Raw genomic sequence first — 23,053 nt, 5'->3', positions numbered from 1 at the left:
CATTTCTTATTACTAAAACAACAAGTTTGTGGAAGCTTATAGAGCATTGGTCTCAAACTCAGTTCCTGGAGGGCCGCAGCTCTGCACAGTTTAGCTCCAACCATCTCCAAATCACACCTGCTTGGAAGTTTCTAGTCATCCTGAAGAGCTTGATTAGCTGGATCGGGTGTGTTTGATTAGGGTTGGAGCTAAACTCTGCAGGACACCGGCCCCCCCAAAAAATCTAAAATATAATAATAATATATATATTTTTATTTTTATTATAAACGTATATGTATAAGATATTTAAAATTATTTTTTTTAATTAAATTTTGGAAGTATTTTATTAGAATTAATACATTAGAGTGACTGAGAAGAAAATATAATGATAAAATAATCTGAGTATGTATTAATCGCATTAATGTGCAGCTGTTCGGGCACGAGGACGGAATGTTTCGTTGCGACGTAAATGAATGTACCATTACTTTCTGAGGGGCGACTAGCGTTCAAAAGCCTGCATTTTAATACCATTTACAAACTCGTACTTGTTGTATTAGATTAAAATCAACATTTTTGTAATATACACCCATATTAAAATGCTAAAATTGTATATCCTGCATTTCATCGTGCAATATGAAAAGTGACATTTAAATGAAAACACCTCTGTCAGTTATAAGTGCGCGTTACCCGGTTTCCTCGGTCTCTTCTCTTTCTGTAATAGGGAGTCCGGTGGAGAAGTTCAACTCGAACCGCTTGTCACTTATTAAACTCGTCGAAAGTAAGTAAAACTTTAGTTTTCACTAACACGATAGTGGCAAATATATTTCACCTTTATCGTGTTACAGTGTAAGTGTTCCGCTGTGAGTGTCGCGCCGCGTGGCTGCATTTGAAACTCATCCGAGCAGAATTCTAACCTTCAGACTTCATACACATCACACACATATAAACTTTATTAGACGTGAATAAAAACTCATGTTTCATGAGTTTATAAGACTTTCATGCACACGTGAGGTTTCAGTGTTGTAGTTTGTGTCATGTGTTCATAAACAGGGTGGATCACATGAAGCATCTACAGTTTTAAATCTGGATTAGACGTGTTACTGTTGTTTATTTGCTCTTCTTGCCCTATAAGTGTCTCAGTGCCTCCCCCTTTTTAATTTGCATATATAAAAGGGGCATCTATTTCACTTGGTGATATGAATTTAAAGACTAGTGTAAATTTAATGGCATTTCATGAATACAAAATACAGTTAAATCGTATTTTGTTTCATTCTTTGCATTAAAAAGACAGTTTATTGTTGGCAAATTATTTAGTTTTGATGGACATTATGCTATGTCTTCATTCATCGCTCTATTGGTCAGATTTACTAACAGCTTGAGCTAGTGCAAACCCTCTTATAGCATTAAAAAACTACTCTGTTAGGATTTGATATGAAAAAGCATGGACAGTTATTTTTGTGGCATATGCTTTTGTAGAAGTTTCCCTTTCAGATGCAATATTTATAGGAGGAGATTGTTCAAATAAAATATCATTCACTTCACTCATAGTAAATTTATGGGAATTTGAGCACAAAAACTGTTTTAACACATTTTGCATCTGACTTGGCTGCGATACTTGTTAATTTGCACTGCTCTTGGTAGATTGCATTGGGCATTTTGTGCTCTATAATTTGCGAATTGTCAGTAGATTACATGCAAAACCTTGCACTCCCAACATTGCTTTTATAGGATTGTGGTGTTGTGCTAATTTGCGTTGTTTAATCAATCTGGTTCTGTCTTTTGTTCTTTTGTGGGCCACTGGTGTCAGACAAGATAGTACTTGGTGATAATTTCTCAGCCCTCTTAGTAATAGTTAAATGCTCATTGTTAAAGGGAAGGTGAAAAGTCCTGTCAGCACTTGTTTTCTCTGAACACCTCAGCAGGTGAACTTGGAAATGCAACGCATGGTGTGTTTGGGATTGATTCTCAGACTAAAGAATACTTAGTGGTAGTTTAGGAGGTTTTTTTTTGGACTGTCATCCTCCCACCCCTAAAAAGTAAATAGAATATTCCTGGCTGCTTTTAACCTGATTGTTGCCATTTTCACTTAATATACACTGTGTAGCATATCTTGCACAGCTAATGTTTTAGCTGTTGGTGTAGTGTTTGGTTCAAAGTTTGGCAAGTTAGCATGTTCCAGTTAGTATGACATTTTAACCTCTAAATGTGACCCTGGACCATAAAACCAGTCATAAGGGTCGATTTTTAAAAAAAATTAAGGTTTATATGGCAACTGAAAACTGAATAAATAAGCTTTACATTGATGCATGGTTTGTTAGGATAGGATAATATTTATACAGCTAGATAGAGCCCTGCATTTCTGTCCGGGCCCCGACTTTTTTATGCCTCTAGGGCCGGGCTTCGGGCCAATTTCCATGTCATAGTGATAGGGTGCAAAAAAAAAAAATCAAAAAGTTGTCCAAATTATGTTTTTAGCAATGCATTACTACTCTCATAAATTAAGTTTTGCTATATTTACAGAAGGAAATTTTCAAAATATGTTCATGGAGCATGATCTTTACTTAAAAGAAAAATTTTTACTTAAAAGAAAAATCAATAATTTTGACCCATACAATGTGTATTTGGCTATTGCTACAAATATACCCCAGCGACTTAAGACTGGTTTTGTTCTCCAGGGTAACAAATATAAATGTAACATTCACTGGGGACTTCTGCTTTTCACATCACAGCTCAGGATATAGTTTCGAGTGAAGGGATTTGGGATTGTGTGCATGTTTCTGTTATTTTCCTACAGCACCAGTTATTGTTCAGATAGTGTTTATTAACTGGGTGATTAGCTTAAATGTGTTAATCAACAGCATGTTGCATTGAAAACAGGCCAGAATATATATATATATATATATATATATATATATATATATATATATATACTGCCCTCCAAAAGTTTGGAAACACCCCTGGCAAAGTGTGGTTTTAGACGATATCAGCAAAAATCCTTATTTTTTTGGTGCAAATACATTAAAGTAACTTGACATTATCATTGAAGACCAGCAATAAAACATAATAATGGCAATATATACATGTCAAAGTCAGACATGCCCCTTTGCCAGCTGTGATACCTGGTTACTGGTTTAAACAGGTTTTTAAAAGATTTTTGGGACAGCACACCTTAATACTGTAGCTTCAACAATTGATTGCCAATTCAAAGTTTCTTGGGCGTTTCCAAACTTTTGGAGGGCTTCCAAAACACCTAACTATTCCACTACTTCACCGCCTACTTACTTTGACCATCATATCTGACCTATTCGCTAAAGCTCGGGGCGTGCCCGTGTCTGTAATGGTAGGAATTTAGAGTTGGTAGGTTGTTGGTAGTTGGTTTTAAATATATTAAGGCATTTGACTGCAATTTTATGTGACTTGTTGGATATGAGTAAAAAGCAAACTGTTCATTGCATGGCTGATTTTTAAGGTTTTATTTTTTTGCTTTTTTTTATCTATTAAAGGGATAATTCATATGATAATTGTTATTAGGGATGTAACGATTGACGTAACTCACGATGAGATGATTCATGATGCTGCTTTCAGTTTTTTTTTTTTATTATTATTATAAAAGAAAGGTTGTCCTTTTTATTTATTTTTTTAAAACAAATCCCAAATCAAATAAATAAATAATAAAAATTAAGTGGTGCTTATAGAACAGCAGTGACACAGCATTTTCTTTGTTACTGCTGTAAAGAAAACAGATGCGCTTATAAACACTAGTTTAATATGCATTATACAGAGACGAGATGAGAAGAACGTACCATCTAAAAGTTTCTGAAGGCAGTTCCCATCAGACATGCATTCATATAAACCCAACCACCTCCAATTATATCGCAATATGTTTAACACCTCAGCCGACGTAAATCATCACATATCATCGATTTTCAACCGGCTTGGCATGCGTTGTTTGTTACATCTCTAATTGCCATCTTTGACCAGACTGCACATACAAAATCTGCACAAGACAAAATTTAAATAAAATCACACTGTATAAATTCTAAACTTCCATTAATTTTATTGGTTCCCTTGATGAATCCTTGTTAGACTGATGATGGACTGGCTGTTCTGCAAGGCTTCTGGATGCGCTTGGTTGTTTCCGCCTCTGCCCTCGTTTACGGTGTCTAACGTCAGCTCAGACTAATTCTTCAGCATCTTCCTTTTTTGTTTTCCCTTATATGCTGTAAATGAGCTAGAGGATGGAGAACCAGCGGGGGTCTCGAGCCAAAGAAGAAACTAAACATGAACAGACAAGAAATCTGCCGAATTCAAACGACGGAAAGAGAAGACACACTCGTTCGTCCCGGTCTGAAAATCAGGGTTCGGAAGAAGGTCGTGTCCATCAGGATCTGACCTCTCAGGGCATTAGAGGAGAGAAGGTTTGGTTCAACCGCAGCATATATGAGCAGGCCGATGATGCTTATCAATCCTTGTTGAGCGCAGGGACCGGGACGCCTCCGGTTTCATCCTCCCCAAAAGATCGAATTCCCCGCACCCTGGTCTTTAGGGCTAAACGCAACGGTGCACAACAACCGCAAGAGGAGGAGAACCAAACATACACCCGTTCCTATGCGTCACGTCAACAGCAGCGGGGTTCGACGCACCAGCGCTCCTCATCTGAACCCGATCGGCAGCTCCCAAAAAGTAGCAGGAAGAGGGTCTTCTCTGAGACCGAACGCGCCCCTCAGAAAAGGGACAAGTATGGCTAGTTTAGGGGCATGGGACAGTTGACTTTAAGGAACTGCCTTCTCATTTATTGAATGATGTTTTGTGAGTTTGTGGAATTTTATTAAATATTTTTCACCTTTCAAAAGCCTCAACCTGGTTTGTGTCACCATTGGCTGCTGGGTGAAAGCTGATCGGTGTGAAACTAATCCGAGGGCTTTGGCACGCAAAATTTGTCCCATTGTCTGCAGCCCATGTCAGCAAAAAATAAATGAAAGGAGTTTTAGTGGTTGAATGGACTTTAACAATCAATCCAAATAACCGTTCTTCAAAATCTATGTGAATGCAAGACCTGGACAACATAAGAGTTTTTCCTGGATCATATAGTTGCTTTTTATGGGGTGTATGAGTTTACTATTGATCATCTGCAGTCTTCAATTTATCATGCTGAATAACTGGTTCAGACTTTGACAGTAAAGTCCCGTTCATGGCAAGAATTAAATGGTTTGATCAGAACAAATAAGTAATGAAGGGTTTGTTCACAATAAGGGGTCTTTGACTTGCTTGAATACAAGATGCAATGCATCTCACAATAGATTTTACCCACTAATGCAAAAATACTAATACTACTTTCACTTGCTTAAAGTGTGACTGAATGTATGGAAATGTAAAGTATAATTATATAAATATATAAACTGGTGATAGGTTGGTTTCAGTAGGTATAGTATAAATATATTGCCAGTAAACATTCCCTTTTTGTCAGCATACATTGTTCATTTAACGTTTTTAATGTTTGTTTATTGTTGGCATCTATATGTTCTTTGTTCTCAGATAGCAACAGCATTAGTAGAATTACTTGTACTAGCTATTTAGCTAGTTGTCTGTTGCAGCTGCTATAATTAAGCCAGCAGTTAGTTAGTTTAACCTTGCTCCGTGAATTTAGTTTTTCCTATTTATTCAAAACTGTTTAAACAGTTTGTGCGACCCAGCGCATTAAAAATAGACAAGGCAGGCATCTTTGTGCAAACAGGGAATGGGCTCCTTGAACTTTTGGAGATTCCGACAGTGTTTATTTTAGGGGAAAAACAAAAGCAAAAATTTAAATACATTTAAAAAAAATTTTTTTCAATTTGTAAGTTAAAACACGATTTAATTTTGAGTAAAAAAACAAAAAAGCTGTAATGTGGGAAAATCTCTAATAATGATTTCTGAATTGTAATTATGATTGTAAGGATCCAAATTCAAGAGAACTAATAGAAAACAAACATTTCTGTAACCAGTATATGGCCATATAGTGGAGGATACAGTATAGGCATTCATTTATATGGATGGTGCTTGGCTTGATTTATATTTGAGGCTTTTTGCACACCTGAATGAATTGCATTACTAATTAATGAAAGACTTGCATTTGAATTGTTTTTCCCCCCTGAGTTTTTCTAAAGCTGTATGCTTGCTATTTGACACACAAACTCTCACGTCTCATTTTTCTTGTGTCTTTAGCATCACAATGAGTGGACTTCAGGGACTCGCCCAGGAGAACATCTGGTTTGACAAGTCCAGATACGATGAGGCTGAGAGATGCTTCTACGAGCGCACGAACGGCATCCCTCAGACATCTCAGGTACTGCCCCCTACAGACCTGGATGTCAGAGCACAGCACAATTTCTAAAATTTCCTCATTTGGGTTTTCATACAAACTGGTAATTGTCTCAATGAATGAGGGTGATGGAATTCTCATGGAGAGGCATGAGTTCCCGTTAATTCGGCTTCTGTACGTCCATCTTTCATCTGTTTTTCTGCTTTTTCTTTAAGCTCCTATGCTGAATAGTCTGCACTGACAGTGCTTCTGTACGCACCTGTGTATTTTTGTTTGCTTGCTTGCTTGCATGCTCACTCTCTGCCTCTTGCTGGTTTGTTTGACATGAGCCTTTTTACCCCGCTGTACCCTTCCAGGAGAGAGATGCTAGTGCCATCCTGCAGGACATTGCTAAAGCCCGACAGAATATCCAGCAATCCCTAACCGGAGTGAGTACTGCCCCCAAAATATGAAAGAGATCTCATTATTGGAGCGTACTGAATTTGTACTGTAATCTTTTTGTGAAGCGCATTTAATGAGTGATTACTGACGCTCGATAACTGTCGTCCTGCATGGGACCAGTTTGAAGGGCTGATTTAATTCCACTTCATGAAGCTCTAACCAAGATGGAGGTGAAATTAACAGGACAGTTTTTAGTTCAGCTGCCGATCACCCACAAGACTTGGAGCTAGAGTACAAACACTCGCCCTCCATAAATATCCCTGTGCTATTTCAGTATGCTTGCAGAACCCCCTCTGTGCCCCTGGCAGGGAAAAAAAATCGGCTGTAGTTATGGATTAGTGAACTGTACATGGAGATTACTAACCCATGTACACAATTTATGAACTGTATAAGGAATTGGAGTGGTGGCTGATTTGGCAGATTCGTTTTTTTAGTTTTGAACTTAAATGTAAACCTGAAATGATTTAAATTATTCTAAAATAAAATATACTAATATCTTCATTGATATAAAAAATTGATCCATTACATAAAATATATATTTTTTTTTTGAAGTTTCAAAAGTGAAAGCTTGAAGTTTTTAAGTGACAAATGGTAAGTAAATCCTACACCATTAAATAAATTCTACACCAAATGTATTTTTTTCGGTGTACAAACAAAAACCATAATTTCTAAGCCTTGTTTGTTTGTGAGGTGCCCGTCTCCCATTGTTCAGACAATCAGGCCATCCTTCCCCAAACTTATGCCATTGGTTGAGTTAATTATACTATGTTAGTCCACTCAAACAAACTGTTGTTGTTATGCGATCAAACGTATCGCATTAGATGTCCATGCTGATAATTTACAAATATTGATTTATTGATATAGCTGGTCAATCAATGTCAGTTAAGACTGGGTGAATAAAAATGAAGTACTTAAAAATATGAAATATAAAAAATGAAGTACTTAAAAATATGAAATATAAAAAAAAGAGAGAAAAGTCTTCCGACAAAAACTTCAAATTTTCTTACTGTCTTTCAACATCATCACAATATACACTATATTCTCTAATTTTATGGTGTCAGCAAAGATATTGCAATAAAACGTATCGCCCAGCTCTAATGGCAGTGGGCTGTATTTTGTAAACAAATTAGATTTGTGGATGGGTTTTAAATTTCACAAAAACACCTACATGATCAAAATGCACTTCCCAGAGATTGACAAAAGTTTCCATCAGATTGGATGTGAATAGTTTTGGATCGACCTTTACATTTGAGAAGTGTAATATTGAATTGGAAATTTTCGCTTTTTGCAAAATGTATTTATTTTTATATATATTTTGGGCTCAGAATTTGGCACGTCAGACTGATTAAATAGAACTTCTGATGTGCTGCACTCATTTTGCACACTTTGCTTGTCTCCAGAATTACTTTTGTTTTAAGGTTTGTCCAATTGGCATGTTCATTTTTGAAGACAATTTGTAAAATCATATGCACCGATTTCGTAAACGGCTGCATAAATTTCCTAAAACAGACAGAAGCTCCCACGGTCTTTTCTCACTGATGTTGCAGTATTTGGTTCTTCTGTCAGCAGTTACTTGACACCTTCCTTATCATCAAAGCATATGCTTACTAGACGCTTCAGAAAACTCAAATGCATTGACTAAGAATCAGAGTTCACCTCAAATATTTAATATAGTCCAACTGTGTGCAGCTAAAAGCACTTAGCTGTAGTGTCGTGCAAGTCGGTCTATCAAGATCTCCTTCCTAGCATGACATCTTTGGTTGTGTTTATGTGCCTTTGCATTTTGCAATGCATGTGCTGCACTCTATTGTTCTCAGTCTTGTGTTTATCTGTCATCATTAATATTGTAAGAGGAAGCAGGCTGCAGTGCAGTTGCCTGAGGATGTTAGTGTGTGTTTGTGGTTTATGTTTTTATGACGTTCTGTGTTTAAGCAAGCAGAGCTCACGTCTGCAAACATGTGCTTGCATGTTTATATCTGCATTTGGATAAACTGTAAAAATATCTTTGTGACTATAATTTTATTAAAGAAATGGTTCGCCCTAAAATGACAATTTGCTAAGATGTAAATGAGTGTGTTTCTTCATCAGAACAGATTTGGAGAAATGTAGCATTATATCACTTGCTCACCAATGGATCCTCTGCAGTGAATGGGTGCCGTCAGAATGAGAGTCCAAACAGCTGATTAAAGCATCACAATAATCCACACCACTCCAGTCCTTCAGTTAACATCTTGTGAAGCCAAAAGCTCTGTGTTTGTAAGAAACAAATACATCAAGACATTTTTAAACTTTAACCCATTGCTTCTGGCTAAAATACCAGTTCATAACATTGCTTCCTCCAGTGATAAAATTGTCTCGTCTAAGGCTACGTTCACACGAAGACGGGTTTCTCCGTATCCGTATATTTTTTTTGCCTCAAATTCCGTAAACACGGAGTCGTCTCAGGAAATATCTGCGTCCACACGGAATCACTGAAACCGACTGAAAACGATGTAGTACACATGCCAGACCAATATGTGGCGCTGTAATTCTGCCACAGAGATACACAAAAAACAGAGAAGAAGACTTGGACCATGTCCGTAAACCTTGCGCGCTGAATATAAACTAACACACAAAGCAGAAGATTTTGCTTTAATAAAACTAATGAGCTCAGTAGGTTCTGCAGCACGAACACAGGCACGTAGGCTGTGTCCAAATTCAGGGTCTGCATCCTTCGGAGTACTCATTTGAAGGATGTTACGTCACAGCGCCGCGACGAAGGCTGTCCAAATTCGTAGGATCCTTCAAATGCGGCCCACAAATACGTCCTCCTTTTCCCCGAATTGGAAGGATGGGTGTGGTGGATCCTTTCCCGTCCTACCTATCCCATAATTCTTTTCGGCAGAGCGTAATGGCGGACGAAGCGAGCGGTAGCGGAGTGGGAGAGGAGTTTCTCTGACAAAACAAGCTAAAGTTTATGCTTCGGCTCAATGAATTTGTAGGAGAAATTAGTAGAATACTTAAAAACAAATAAAAATAGGCTATAATGGCTTACCTGGATGTGACTGTCTTGTAGTCTGATATAAAAAACTCTCCGACAACGAGCAAAGAAAGTATTTAATTTATTTAATTGCTTTATTTCTTCCAAAAGAATTAAAATGAGGAGAATAACTCTTTGTTTGTCTATTTTCCCGCTTCTTGTCACGGTTGCTAGGCGACAGGATATGAGCAACGGGTAAGGGAGGGAACTGAAAGAAGGGTAGGCTGTCCAAATTCACAAACACCGACTTCCGGGTTTTGCGGACGTCGGAGGATCCCTCCTCCTTCAACCGGGTAGGAAGGATCCTAAGGAGGATGCAGACCCTGAATTTGGACACAGCCGTAGTCTGACATTGTTGTTGTCGCTGTTATGTGACGTAGCGGTGTCTGAATAGGGGCGAGACGTGGGCTGATGACGTAATGGTTTCAGAAAATATACGGATTCGCCGTCCACACAAAAACATGAAACCGGCGTTTTCAAATTTATCCACCCTGGGACCCGGTTTCAAAAACGCCGGTTTCGTGTGGACGAAGCGCCTATACGGTAAAAAAAATTATGCGTATACAGAGAAACCCGTCTTCGTGTGGACGGGGCCTAAATCAGGAGAGAAATATGCACATATCAAGCACTGTTTACAAATAAAAAAGACCCACCTGAGATGTGGGTGGATTTTGATGTGAGAGGACAACAGGAGATGCACTTTATCACTGGAGAGCAAGCATTATTATGGATTACAGATCACAAGCAACATGTTACAGTTAAAGTGATGTAACAGTTAATGCTAAATTTCTCCAATTCTGTTCTGATGAAGAAACACCCTCAGTCCATCCAAGATGTTGATGAGTTTAAGTATATTTTAAGCAAATTTTCATTTTTGGGTGATCTTGTCCTTTTAAAAGAGCTGTGCACAGTTGCACAGATATGTTTTAGCAACATGGTCATTAAAGGACTGATTTAAAGTGAAGCAAAAAACTGAGGGCCAGTGAAAACATTTAATGCATGCATGTATCTCTTCTCTGATCGCTTTCTTTCCTTGAATTTCAATAGAGCAAAACTCTGTTGTTGTCATAGTAGTTCATCTCTGTCTCTTTCTCTGATCTGTTTTCTGGTCATGGTGGTTAAATGCGAATCTCTCAGGTGAAGACCGCTCTACATGGTAGTAAAGGGCACGCTCGCGCTCAAAAACCGCGGGAGAGGAAGACCGTAAGTGCTGTGCTGTGGTTCAGCCTGCCATCTGTGTGAAAAGCATGTGAATGGAGCCTGGAGCAGCGTGGATCATACACGCATTACTGCTTGACACTTTCTAAACGGCCTGTTTTCTATGAGACTGGTGTTAAAGACACGGACATCATGCATGACTGTTTTTCAGTGTTTCAAACTGAAACTATATTATTCAAAACGGTATCATACTATCATGCTTTCACATGATTTCCTGTGGTTTTTAATCGAGGTTGACAAACCTTTTGTTTGGCATGTCTGCAGTCACAGCCCTACATACATGGTGTGTTTTTTACAGTCAGCTCTTTGAGATATAATTCACTAACGTTCAGTTCTCCTCCATCTGATTTGCAGAGTCAGAATGCCAGCAAGTCTGAGGATCAGAATGAGCTGGTCTCTCGTCTAAAGAGTCTGGAACTGGACAACAAGATCCTGAACAAAGGTACGTATTAGAAGACATGATGGCTGTTCCACAATCAAATGAGTAGCCTACCTAGACAGCAATTTCCTAGTTCCTGATGTGAAGTCTGTGGGATGCTGCCTTAGGAGTGTTCACAAACAACAGTGATTTGCAGTGACAAAGAGACTGGAGGTCATTCATTCTCAGTGTGTGTTGACTGTTGTGAGCGAAAAAATGTCCATGAATGCAGCACAGCTGAGAAATGTTCAACTTTATGCAAATGAGGACTGATGCAGCAACTACCAAATGGAGAGAAGACATAGGCGGGTTACCATTACAGATTTGCACAAAACTTTGGCGATATTTTATAAATGTTGAGAAAGTATTGCAAAATGACGGCGTTTCCATTAACAGATGTTATGCGACAAAAACATTTTTTGTTCCTCTCGCGATAAGTCATGGCAACGGAATTTGATGGGATTTTGACGGATTTTGGCTATATTTAATCGAAGGAGGCGCATGCATGTATCTTTTAGGGCTGAACGATATATCGTTATCGTATCTATATCGAGATATGAACTTTCAAGATATTACTATCGAAAAAAGCAACGATATAGACTTCGATATAGATTTCCCCTCTCCGCGCTCGCCCCGCCCTGCATACAACTCTGGCAGTCACACAACGAACATCAGTTTTACGAGTGCCCTTGAATGCACCGCTGAGGTCCCTATTCGACCGCAAACTTGAAATTCAGACACACAGAGAATCAGCTGTTCATCCATTTTGAGTTCGGCGCTTGTTTGGATGCCCCGTTTCTATTGGCCGCGCGGGGAAACGTCACAGAGCGCAGTGGCAAAAGTTGAACTATTTTGAACTTTGACCGCGGCGCGCGCGCAGCGCAAGCCATTGAAATGAATGGGTTTCATAGCGCAGCGTAGGGGTGTGCGATATGACGATTTTTGATCGTGGACGATAAAAATGTCTCCACGATCTGCTTTTTAAGAAATATCGTAGTATCGCGCTACCGCGCACATTGTCAAATACAGTTCTGGCGCCGCCGTCTCTATATACTGTACAACACGACATACAGCAGTAGAGTTACTCTGACAGGACACTGCACTTATTCGCGATCGCAAAAGTACATTATTTGCACACAAGCCTTGCTGGTTAAATGTTTAATTCGCGCGCTGGTCTGACGTGCGCTTGTTCTGAGCGCATACACCTGAAGCACGCGCACTAAAACGCCTGTCTAACAGCGCCTGATTACTCAACTAAGTTATATTTTGCGCTAATACTGTCAAAACGCACAAGGTTTACATACAGACTGAGTTGGTTATCTCTAAAATGAAAGTAAATAGTTAAGAGAGAAACGGATGCGTGCCTGTATATTAGATGCGTGCAGCTCTTAAAGGGACAGGACACTAAACATGCTGTCGACTGTCATTAAAGGGATAGTTCACCCTAAAATGTAATTTCTGTCATTATTTACTCAGTGGAAAACCAAACAGTTGCTGGTCCACATTGACTTTGATAGCAGGAAAGAAAAATCCTATGGAAGTCACTGAGGACCAGCAACTGTTTGGTTTTCCACCTTCTTCAAAATAGCATTTATGTTCAGCAGAAGAAAGAAACTCATTCCGGTTTAAAACAACTTTTGAGTAAATGATGATATAAAAATACAACATTATGACAGAATTGACAGACAGATGACAGAATATTAATTTGTGGGGGAACTATTCATTTAACATTAACAAAACAACAAAACGCAAAAGAGAAAAATCACTCACTATTCTTGACTGAAAAACTTTAATACAGTTGCTTTAGGAATCAGTCTATCTAGTGTTTTATTTTTATATTTGTTCATTCAATTTCATTGAATGCTCTGCTAAATACACCTATTGTACCTGGAAATAAAGCACTGTTTGCTTTATTTGTATATTATGTGTATTTGTAATGTGTATCTTTGTTCTTATTTTTTAATAAGAAAGATAAAATAATGACAAAGATTTTTTATCTTCGCCCACTTTGGCCTAAATATCTGCCATGCATCTTTGTCTTTCTAGTTTGGCTGTAATGCTCAGACAACTTGTAAAACCAAAATAGTAAAACTAACAAAGAATCGTGATAAAAATCGTGATATTTCTATAAAAAATCGTGATATGATATTTTTCCCATATCGCCCACCCCTAGCGCAGCGCATGCCGCGTCCTGTGTGAAAGGGCCTTTACGCCGTACGAGTCGACGTCCACCAGTGAGTTCTTAAAAATAAAACTACACTTTCCAAATTTTTTTGTATTATGATGTTTTTATTTTTCTGAGAAATGCTTGGTTTTCACCGAACCCGTAGTCATATCGTATCGTATCGATATCGAGATATCTGGTATGAAAATCGAGAAATTTTGTCCATATCGTTCAGCCCTAGTATCTTTACAAAAGCAGTGCGGAGAGCTGCTTCAGAAATGTGCGCAGCTCATATAAACACAAGCATAGACTAGAGTGGCTGAGATCAACTCCAGTGGCCGTATCAGAGCCACACTGCGCCGCAGACGTGTGCAGTGTAAATTGTCTAAGCATGAATGGCAGGCAAAGCCCCTTATACTTGAGAGCGGCCCTATATTAAGTATTTTTTGGAGGTTATTGTACATTGATCATATGACAATTTACATACACCGTGACTGGTAAATGCGAAAAAAACTTTTCTTTTGCACTTTTGTGAACTATTCCTTTTTCGCATTGCCTGAAAAACCACCTCATGCGAGTGTAAAAACGTTTTTGCGATTTTATATGGGCGTTTTTGCAATATATATATTTCCAATACGCAATTTCAATTTGCGCAGTTTGAAGGGTTATGGAAACGTGCCTATTGAAAGTCAGGAGAATTACTGCGTGAGATTTCAGTGAATGATTTGTCTCTGCTCACACGCAGCGATTATAATAAAAGATAAGAAGAAAAGTTCAAATAGTTTAGAAACTGTTGGCATTTTAATTTAGATCATATGTGCATTGCATTTTTAGTGACAACAATGATTTCATTTACGTTTGGAAGGACATCAGGTGATCATATTTGTGATCAGATTTTCAAAAGTTGTGCGAGGTTTCCACCGGAAAAAAGGTGATATCCAGGCCTAGAAAATTCATGGAAATTTCTTTTGATTCTATATTTTTATAGTAGTACTTAACTCTACAATATTTTTTCTGTTAGAAAATGTTAATTTATTTTAATTATATGCTGTTATTAATATTATGGTAGTAATTGTTATTAATTTAATTATGTGTTTATTAATATTTTGAGTGAGGGTGAAAAATTTTTGTTACTTAAAAATTTTTTGAGAATTTTTGTTACTTAAAATAAATGGTGAAATACTGAGAATAAAGTATATTAAATATTATTTCAGTTAGTTACCTAGGTAACACTTTTTTTTCATTTTCATTTAGTTTTAACTTGATGTAATAAAATAACAAACTTTAAAATCAAATGAATAACTATATAGGCATAAAAAAAACTAAATTACTGGAACTTTAAAATTGAAATTGAATGAAGACTATAGTAGTATATCGATGCTAAAAAACTTAATTGACTTATTTTTATATTTTCAGTTTTAGAGATTTTGTTATTCGTTTTGGTTTATTATTCATAGTGGTTTTAGTTTGTTTTTCAAAATGTTTAAAAAAAATAATTTTTTTTTGCAGCAAACTAGGGTTTGAAACAGACCAAGAAATTGATTTGAGTTTTGGCAGAATTTTCAGTTTGAGTTACTGATTGTATTGAAGCTGCTCTTGATTTATTATGAGATTAACAGAGCTGTTGCTTTACCAGTGGTGGATGATCTGAGAGCCACGCTGTCCAAACTGGAGTCCAGAATGTCTGTACTGGAAAAGAGCCAAACGCCTGCTTCAAAGACTGTTACCTTTACAAAGGTAGATGACCCTGCCATCTTGCACTCTGTGATTCTGAGGCCATCTTTGTGCACTGAACAAATTCAGCTATCATTCATATTCTGCATATTGTTTTATCTGAAGGCTGCTCCTGTCCAGAAGCCCAAGGTTGAGGAAAGTAATGACGATGATGACGACGATATTGACCTGTTTGGCAGTGAGGAGGAAGATGATGAGGCAGAGCGTATCAAAGCAGAGAGGGTGAAGGAATATGCCCAGAGGAAAGCCAAAAAACCAGCCCTCATCGCCAAATCCTCCATCCTGCTGGACGTCAAACCTGTACGAGAACTTCAACACTCACAATCTTTAAAGTATCAAGTATAATTCCTCTGTTTCAAATATATGGTTTTTCATTGATCAGTGGGATGACGAGACCGATATGTCGGAGCTGGAGAAGTGCGTGCGCGCCATACAGATGGACGGCCTCCTGTGGGGAGCTTCTAAGCTGGTTCCTGTCGGCTACGGCATCAAAAAGCTGCAGATTAGCTGTGTGGTAGAAGACGATAAAGTGGGAACGGACATTCTGGAAGAGGAGATCACCAAATTTGAGGACTACGTAAGTGCAGGATGAATCCAAGAATGTTTCGCCTCAAAATCAAAAGAAAAACTGAATGTTGCATAAAAAAAATGAAATAAGTTGTTTTTTTGCATTATATTCTCATCCAGTTTCCATTAATGTGTCCAGACATTAGATTCAAATTACTTTAATCCAGTAGTTTTCTATATTGCAGCAAAATACTGATAATTTTATAATTTGTTCTTTGCAAATGTTTATTTATTATTTATTGCATTAAAGTAACTTTAATAAAACATTTTGAGAAAATGTGTGAGGAAAAATTTAATGTCATGAAAATAAAGACATAGCTTAAAATAATTAAATGTTTAAATTATAATGAATAAATATACTATCACAATGAAAAAATAGAACATTGGTTTTAAATTTAGGCTCAGTTTATGCTATAAAATCTGTTTTGTAGTTGTATGTATTATAGAAAAGTATATTATAAAATTATTTTGTAGTACTTGTAATACTTGACATGCATTTATTGCATAACAGTGATTTTTATAAAACAGAGGACAGATTATGAGGACAAATTAACAGTTGCCATGAAAATAAATGAGACAATTATATTAATTTATTATATAAATTGGATAAATATTTATAAAAGTTATTTTATAATTTATTATTATATTTATTTTATATTGCAGTTAAATACAGATTTTATAATGTATTTGCAAATGTGTATTTGTTTGTTGCATTACAGTACTACAGTAATTGTAATAAAATAGTGGACAGATTGTGAGGGAATGAACTTAATTGTCATGAAAAAAACAATTATGTAAATTATATTAAATTAGACAAATTATAATGATCACAATGACAAAAAAAACTAAATATTGGTCTAAATTTATTCATAATATACTTTTAAAATAAAATGTGATTTTATTTGTTATGGTTAGGTGAAATCCAAATCAATAAGTTCATGACTTTTTTTCTATTTTATTTTGAGTGACATTTTGATTACATTATAAACTGTTGGGGAAAATATTTCAAGATTTTATTGACCAATACTACCGTAATTCCTCATTATGTTGTAGGTCCAGAGTGTCGACATCGCTGCCTTCAACAAGATCTGAGCCTCTCACCTCAAAGAACCACCTCACACTGGGTTACTGCTGCTTTTATATCTCACGGTTACCAATAAACTGTTCTGCCACATGAACCAACTTGCTGTATTGGCTGTCTTTATGTATATGCTCTTTATTCATGTCCTGGTTTTATAAGTTTCCATTATATTCTTTTTTTTTTTTTTTTTTACATGGTAAGTTCACCCAAAAATTAAAATGGTCATTCCAACAAAAGAATGTATCGAGGTCAGAGCGCTACTTTTCATTATGTTGCATGGGCAGTTTAGTCTCTACAATAACAAGCCATAAGAGAAAAACACAAAGGTGAGCAAATGACATGCTTTTGATTTTTGGTTGAACTGTCCATTGAAACAAAATGAGAGCACAGAATGCATAACTAAGCTGAAAAGCTGAACGTTCGACACAGTTTCAGAGTAGATCCAAGTCCGACCCAGAAACCAGGATAGAGAGGCTGAGTGAATGTAGTTTGCTCGCGATGCAGCAAAATCATGGTATCGTTTGCCAGAGAAATGCAATAAAATGCCAGCGTTCCAGCACTGTGATTGAGATACACGCCGACTCTGTGAGGCATCGGAGTGTGTATTTCTACACTAAACTTATTGTGCTGGAACAAACAAAGAGAATCTGAGAAATCTAAGCTCCACGATTTCGAATTACATCCCAGTTTTTGGTCCATATTTCCTCCAGTTCTGTAGGAAACACCAATAGAAACTCCTCCACTGCCTCTCCACTCCACCTCCCAATATCCACGTCCAGACAGACCTTCGGTGCACAAGACTTGAGCCCAGCTGATGAAGCGCTCTGGGTGATCGGGGTACGGCTGCGGCTCGTGGTCGGCCGTGACCTCTGTATGGTCTAGGCGGAGGCAAGAGTTGGCTGTGTTTGGGTCTAATGTCAAATCGCAGCAGTCTGAAAGAGAAAGGATACTTTACCAAGAAGTCCCTTTAAGGCAAGTCATGTTACTCAGTGTGTCTGTGTCAGTGGATTGATATTTCAAACTGGGGTGTCTTACCTTTTTATTTCAATGTGTTATCTTCGTTATAAACACTGTTTTACGGTTTACTGCACTTTGATATTCTCGTTATTTCCCTACAGTGGCTATTGAACCGGAAGTCTCACACATTGACAGAAAATGGCTTGCTTCCGCATTGAAAAATAAGGTGGATAGTAACCGGAGCTTCTTACTATGGAAGAGCCTACAAAGTCGCAATTGTAAGAAAATTGCGTGTTTCTGAGAAAAAAGTGAGATGTAAACTCAAATTAGTGAGACTAACTTGGAATTTTAAGACAAATTCAAAATTGTGCGTTTATATCTCACAATTATGACTTTTTTTCAGAATTGTGAGAAATAGGCTAAACTCATTTGCGAGAAACAAACTCACAATTGACTTTCTCACAACTCCCAATTCACAATTTCGTAATTGTTAGAAATAGTTGGAATTTGGAAAAATCTGAATTGCAAGATATAAACTGAGAAATAAACTCGCAATTGTGAGAAGGAAAAACCGTAGAAATGTAGAATGTACATTATTATTATTCTTTAGCTTGGGTTGAACAAATCATTTTTGCTTAGATGGAACAGCAGCTACGTTAATTATGTCTATTTGTTTCTCTGTTTCTGATTAACATCCCATGGTAACTAGGAATGACAGAAGCTTCAGTCTGGATCCAACCCTTAAATGATCTGAGATGACCGAACACCTGAGAAGAGATGATGCCAACCCCTCTGAGGACCTCAGAGGATGCCAACGCTCAGACAACATACAGAATTACCAAATTTTTGGAAACATAATTTCCTATAGAGCTGCTTTGCAACGATTTGTATCTCTGAACTCACACTGTAGGAAATCTCCTCTGGTCCTCGGCTCAGTCTGGTGTAAATATCTATGGGCTGGAAAAGGTCAGTGAGGTGAATTACATCAGAAGAGTTGTGATGTACAGTGGTAAACATGGGTTGATGCGGTTTGATGACTCACTTGCTGGGAGGGATGTGAGTGTCCGTACCTGTATCACTGTTCAACGGACAGCTCAGGGAGTTTTCAGCTGACTGATCGTGCACTTCATCAACTGTAAATATAAGGGTATCCGCTGTCAAGAGCTGTTTGTGCATCAACCGCTGATGTTTATATCATTCTAAGTAATCGGGTGTTGAGACCATGGTTTTGCCAAGTAAGGCATGTTCCTGGATCAGCTTCTTTTGTTGATCCCAAATCAACATTACTGTCCAAAAATATAGACTTAACCCACTCCCTATTAGTAGGAAATGATTAACAAGGGTCTAGAAGCACCTAACCCTGATCGTTAACCTAAAACTGAGATTTCCTGAAAAGTTATCCCTCAATTCTGATTGGTAGATTGGAATATTGTTCCTGGAACATGTACTTCAAGGTCACAAAAAAAATATGAAGGACTCCATTTAGTTTCATTTGGAAATGCAAATATAAATCATTTTGGAAAACAAATATAAATGCACAAAAAGGTAGTTAATCATAACGCCAGGTTTAGTGAGTAACATTTTTGGGCTGTTTAAATGTTAAAAGTTTTTAAACTGCATTTTAAGTGCACGTGTTTGTATTATATAATTTACCCGGGATTTATTATTTTTTGTTAACATTTTTATGAATCTCTTAATTATATAACTAATATAAAATAAAACAATTGTAATTTAAAATATTTTCATTTTTGACTGGTATTTATTAGAAATAATTTATTATTTTATTTAACTGTTTTTAAATAAAAAAATAAAATTAACTTTTATTTTAGAATTTTTTTACATTTCTATTTATGTGTCATTTATGGTATTTACAATGTATTAATTTTTGTTGTTTTCATGTTATTTAACTACATTTTCTAATGAATTTTGAAAATGTAATAATTTGAGTTAATTATAAAATTTAATTTTGCATTATTTAAAAATATTTTGAATGTCTAATTTGTCAGTTTATTAAAATGTTTTTCAAATCAGTTCATAATTCCTTCATGCATTTAAGTCATAGTCAGCTACCTTGTGTATCTGAGTTTCTACACTCACCTAATTCTGCGATCTTTGTCGATTCTCTGTCACAGACCTCGTCGACTTTATCTCTCAGCTCTGCGAGAGCTTTTCTCAGTATCAGCAAAGAGAAGTATGGATGGACGTCGATGCTGGGCCGCCCCCCAGTGTCAGGAGGGGCGCAGAGCGTCTTATAGTTCTGCACAGGTGAGTCAGACAGGTAAAGCTAGCGTGTTAGCAAACAGCAAGTAAGCAAACCCACACCTTTATATTCACTGGGCCAAATTCCCCTATAGAGGGTAAACAAAGAGAATGCTATGCCATGGCCTTGTGGTTCCCATAGAGTTTCAGTTTCGTAACCTCCAGCACAAATAAACAAAATCGGTTCATGTTTCAGACCCAGGACTTCACCTGCAGGAAATGGATATGATCCTCAGTGTTTGAGAGAGCCTCTAGCTCGGCTTCTCCTCTCCTGTGTTCAACTATCTGTTGATTCAGTCGTTCCAGAAGCTTCTCTGTCTGGCCGAGAGCTGTCCTCTCCTCACCTCTGATCAGCTCTTTCACCTCCAAATGCTTTCTTTCAACAGAGCGCTGCAGTCTGGTGAAGATCTTTTCGCTGTCATCCTCAACCGCTTGTGCTGAACGCTTAAGAAATGACGGAAAGGGCACTGTTTAATCTTTTGGCATTGTTCAATTATGGGTCACACTCTTACTGTTCGCCATTCTAAAAAATATATTTTTAAAAATTAATGTTCTATATTTTTTTCATTGCTATTTTGTAGTTTGAGGAGATTTTGTAGTACTAAATAGGTAAAAAAATTTAGCAAATGTACTGTATTTAAAATCCAGTGAATGAAGGCAGACTGTCTTCTTTTGGAACTTGGAAATAAGCTTATAAGTCAAATATAATGCAAGTAAAATGTAATATAAAATGTAAATCAAAATAAGCTGCTTTTTTAATTCATTATTTTGATTTTCATGAATTTCTAATTCATTGGCCGCTATGGGTAGATAACTAAAATAATAAAGTACAGTATATGGCAAAAGTATTTGGACTACAAACGAATGTTTATGATTTTATGATAATAAATGAAATAATATTTTGATATCATATGCCTGTTTGCAATATCAAGCAGCATAATGGATTGTTTTTGTACAGTTATAAATACAATTTGCCACGCACCCAAGTGAAATATTACTGAAAAATCTTTGTCTGATGGCTATTACTGTATAATCGTTTTCCCTAATATTTCAGCAGTCATGTGTTTTTTCTTTTAGTTGTTTAGCAATTCATGAATGAATCATGAAAGGTCTGAACTAGTTTGCAATTCAGTTTGATTGATATGGACAGATCACTCATACACTGAAGGTTTTGCAGCATTTTCTCACACAGAATTGTTCATATGTCAGCGATGAAGCCATTCTTTCCCTGCATCTAAAATTGAGTATTAAAATATGTAGCAATACTATTTTGATGAAGGTCTGTGCCCCAGTACTTATGAATGGCAAGAAATGCTTGTGTAGCCCACTATATAAACACACACACACACACACACATACATACATATATATATTTAAACAGGGTTGTGCAATCCCTAGTTGCTGAACAGATTTCAGACATAATTACTTTGTTAGGTTCTGCATTTGGATATGCTTATTTATACATGATCAAAGACTGCTTTTGCCAAAGTTTCAATGAAATTATGAGTTGTAGTTATTTTGTGATATTTTTTTACACGACAGTAGACCTACCTTGATGTATTTTACAATATCTCTGAGTTCTTTCTCTCGTTCCTTACACCTCAGTTTGGACTTTTTCCACACTTCCTCAAGATGTTTCTGTTTGAAAACCACGCATATGAGAATTTTGCCATCTTTGAGCTCTACTTTGTGCAGTTCACTTATTTGTCTACAATTTTTGTTACCTGTATTTCCATCCTCTCCTCCATCACCTTCACCACGCTGTGCCCCTTGTGTCCGTCTTTGAAGCACAAACTACAAATGCATTGTTGGTCTGTGCGACAGTAAGCATCCTGCAATTTATTGTGCCGTGAACAGATTCTCTTCTGCGGTTGTTTTGTAACTTCAGTAAGCGGATGCATTCTGCCACGATTCCTTTCATTGTGAGGTTTCAGGTGCATCTCGCAGTAAAACGTCTGACATTTCACACAAAACCTAACAGCTCGATGTTTCTTCCCAGTGCAAACGTCACATTCGACATCCACTGCTTTCCCACCAGCCTCTTGAACGCCGGTTCTCCTCAGTTTCTCCACAATATCAGCCAGCATGGTGTTTCTACATAGCACAGGTTTAGGACTAAAGGTGCGTCTGCATTGAGGGCAGCTGTATTCCTCTTTCAACTCGCATTTCCTCCAGTAACCTTTAATGCACTCCATACAATAACTGTGTCCGCAGGGAATGGTGACCGGCTCCCAGAGCACTTCCAAGCACACTGAGCAACAGAACTGCTCCTTATCCACAGAGATATTCATTCCTGCCATTTTCTCCTACATGTGTACATGTGTTAGAGGAGAGGGAAAAGAAAGCTGGTCGCCAAGGCAGGACAGAGAGAACCAAACAACAGTGTTTTGTGTATAAACTGGGCGTGAACATAATGCAGGTACAGTAGAAGCTTATCGGGTTTCAGGCCGAAACACCCTGCAGCCAATCACCAAGTACAGGAGGTCACTTTTTTTGTTTTTATGCAAATATAAAGTTGCAGGTGCATGAGTTTGCTTTACATTGTATTATATGTGATCTGCTCCATTATTTTGAGAAACACATTGTGAGTATTAATCACTGAAAGAACAAAGAAAGTCTCTGCTTTCAAATGATACTATTGTTTATCATTAATGAAACTTTATTTTTTTTTAAATCGTATTTATGTGGCATTTTAGACTGCTAACAATGTAAATTTGACTTTTTTTTTTTTTTTAAAAAGACCATTTTTGCCTATGTTCCCAAAGCAAGTGCCATGAAAGTCACTAAGTTCCATACCATGCAGCTCCATTCTATTCTTTTTATAATTTTCAAACTTTTTAGTTTTTGTTCTCTTTTGGTTATTATTTGGTATTTTCTTTATCATAGTATTAAACTGGCTACATTTACTAATATTA

General features: G+C 37.1%; 2 protein-coding genes across 4 annotated transcripts; one reads left to right on the top strand and one right to left on the bottom strand.

The window, feature by feature from the left end:
- The first annotated feature begins 680 nt into the window (after positions 1 to 680).
- Positions 681 to 17,152, top strand: LOC306846133 (elongation factor 1-delta-like). Of its 3 annotated transcripts, XM_079379260.1 has the most exons (9): positions 681 to 757; positions 6,184 to 6,304; positions 6,637 to 6,708; positions 10,878 to 10,943; positions 11,313 to 11,400; positions 15,177 to 15,277; positions 15,380 to 15,574; positions 15,657 to 15,851; positions 16,895 to 17,152. In XM_079379260.1, the coding sequence occupies exons 2-9, from the start codon at positions 6,191 to 6,193 to the stop codon at positions 16,931 to 16,933; spliced, it is 870 nt and encodes a 289-aa protein (XP_079235386.1). In that variant the 5' UTR covers positions 681 to 757; positions 6,184 to 6,190; the 3' UTR covers positions 16,934 to 17,152. The 3 variants fall into 3 exon arrangements, with proteins under 3 accessions (XP_079235386.1, XP_079235387.1, XP_079235388.1); XM_079379261.1 differs by lacking the exon at positions 10,878 to 10,943; XM_079379262.1 differs by lacking the exons at positions 6,637 to 6,708; positions 10,878 to 10,943.
- Positions 17,153 to 17,321: 169 nt separating this feature from the next.
- Positions 17,322 to 22,438, bottom strand: LOC306846109 (tripartite motif-containing protein 16-like; the record flags this gene model as incomplete). The annotated part of the gene is made up of 7 exons (XM_079379227.1): positions 17,322 to 17,854; positions 18,783 to 18,836; positions 18,950 to 19,012; positions 19,977 to 20,136; positions 20,349 to 20,582; positions 21,690 to 21,776; positions 21,863 to 22,438. 7 exons carry the CDS (start codon positions 22,436 to 22,438, stop codon positions 17,322 to 17,324), a joined length of 1,707 nt encoding a protein of 568 aa, XP_079235353.1.
- Between the last annotated feature and the right edge of the window lie 615 nt (positions 22,439 to 23,053).

The sequence above is a fragment of the Barbus barbus genome, assembly GCF_936440315.1.
Source record: "Barbus barbus genome assembly, chromosome: 26".
NCBI lineage: Eukaryota > Metazoa > Chordata > Actinopteri > Cypriniformes > Cyprinidae > Barbus > Barbus barbus.
This window is presented reverse-complemented; position numbering and strand designations above follow the sequence as displayed.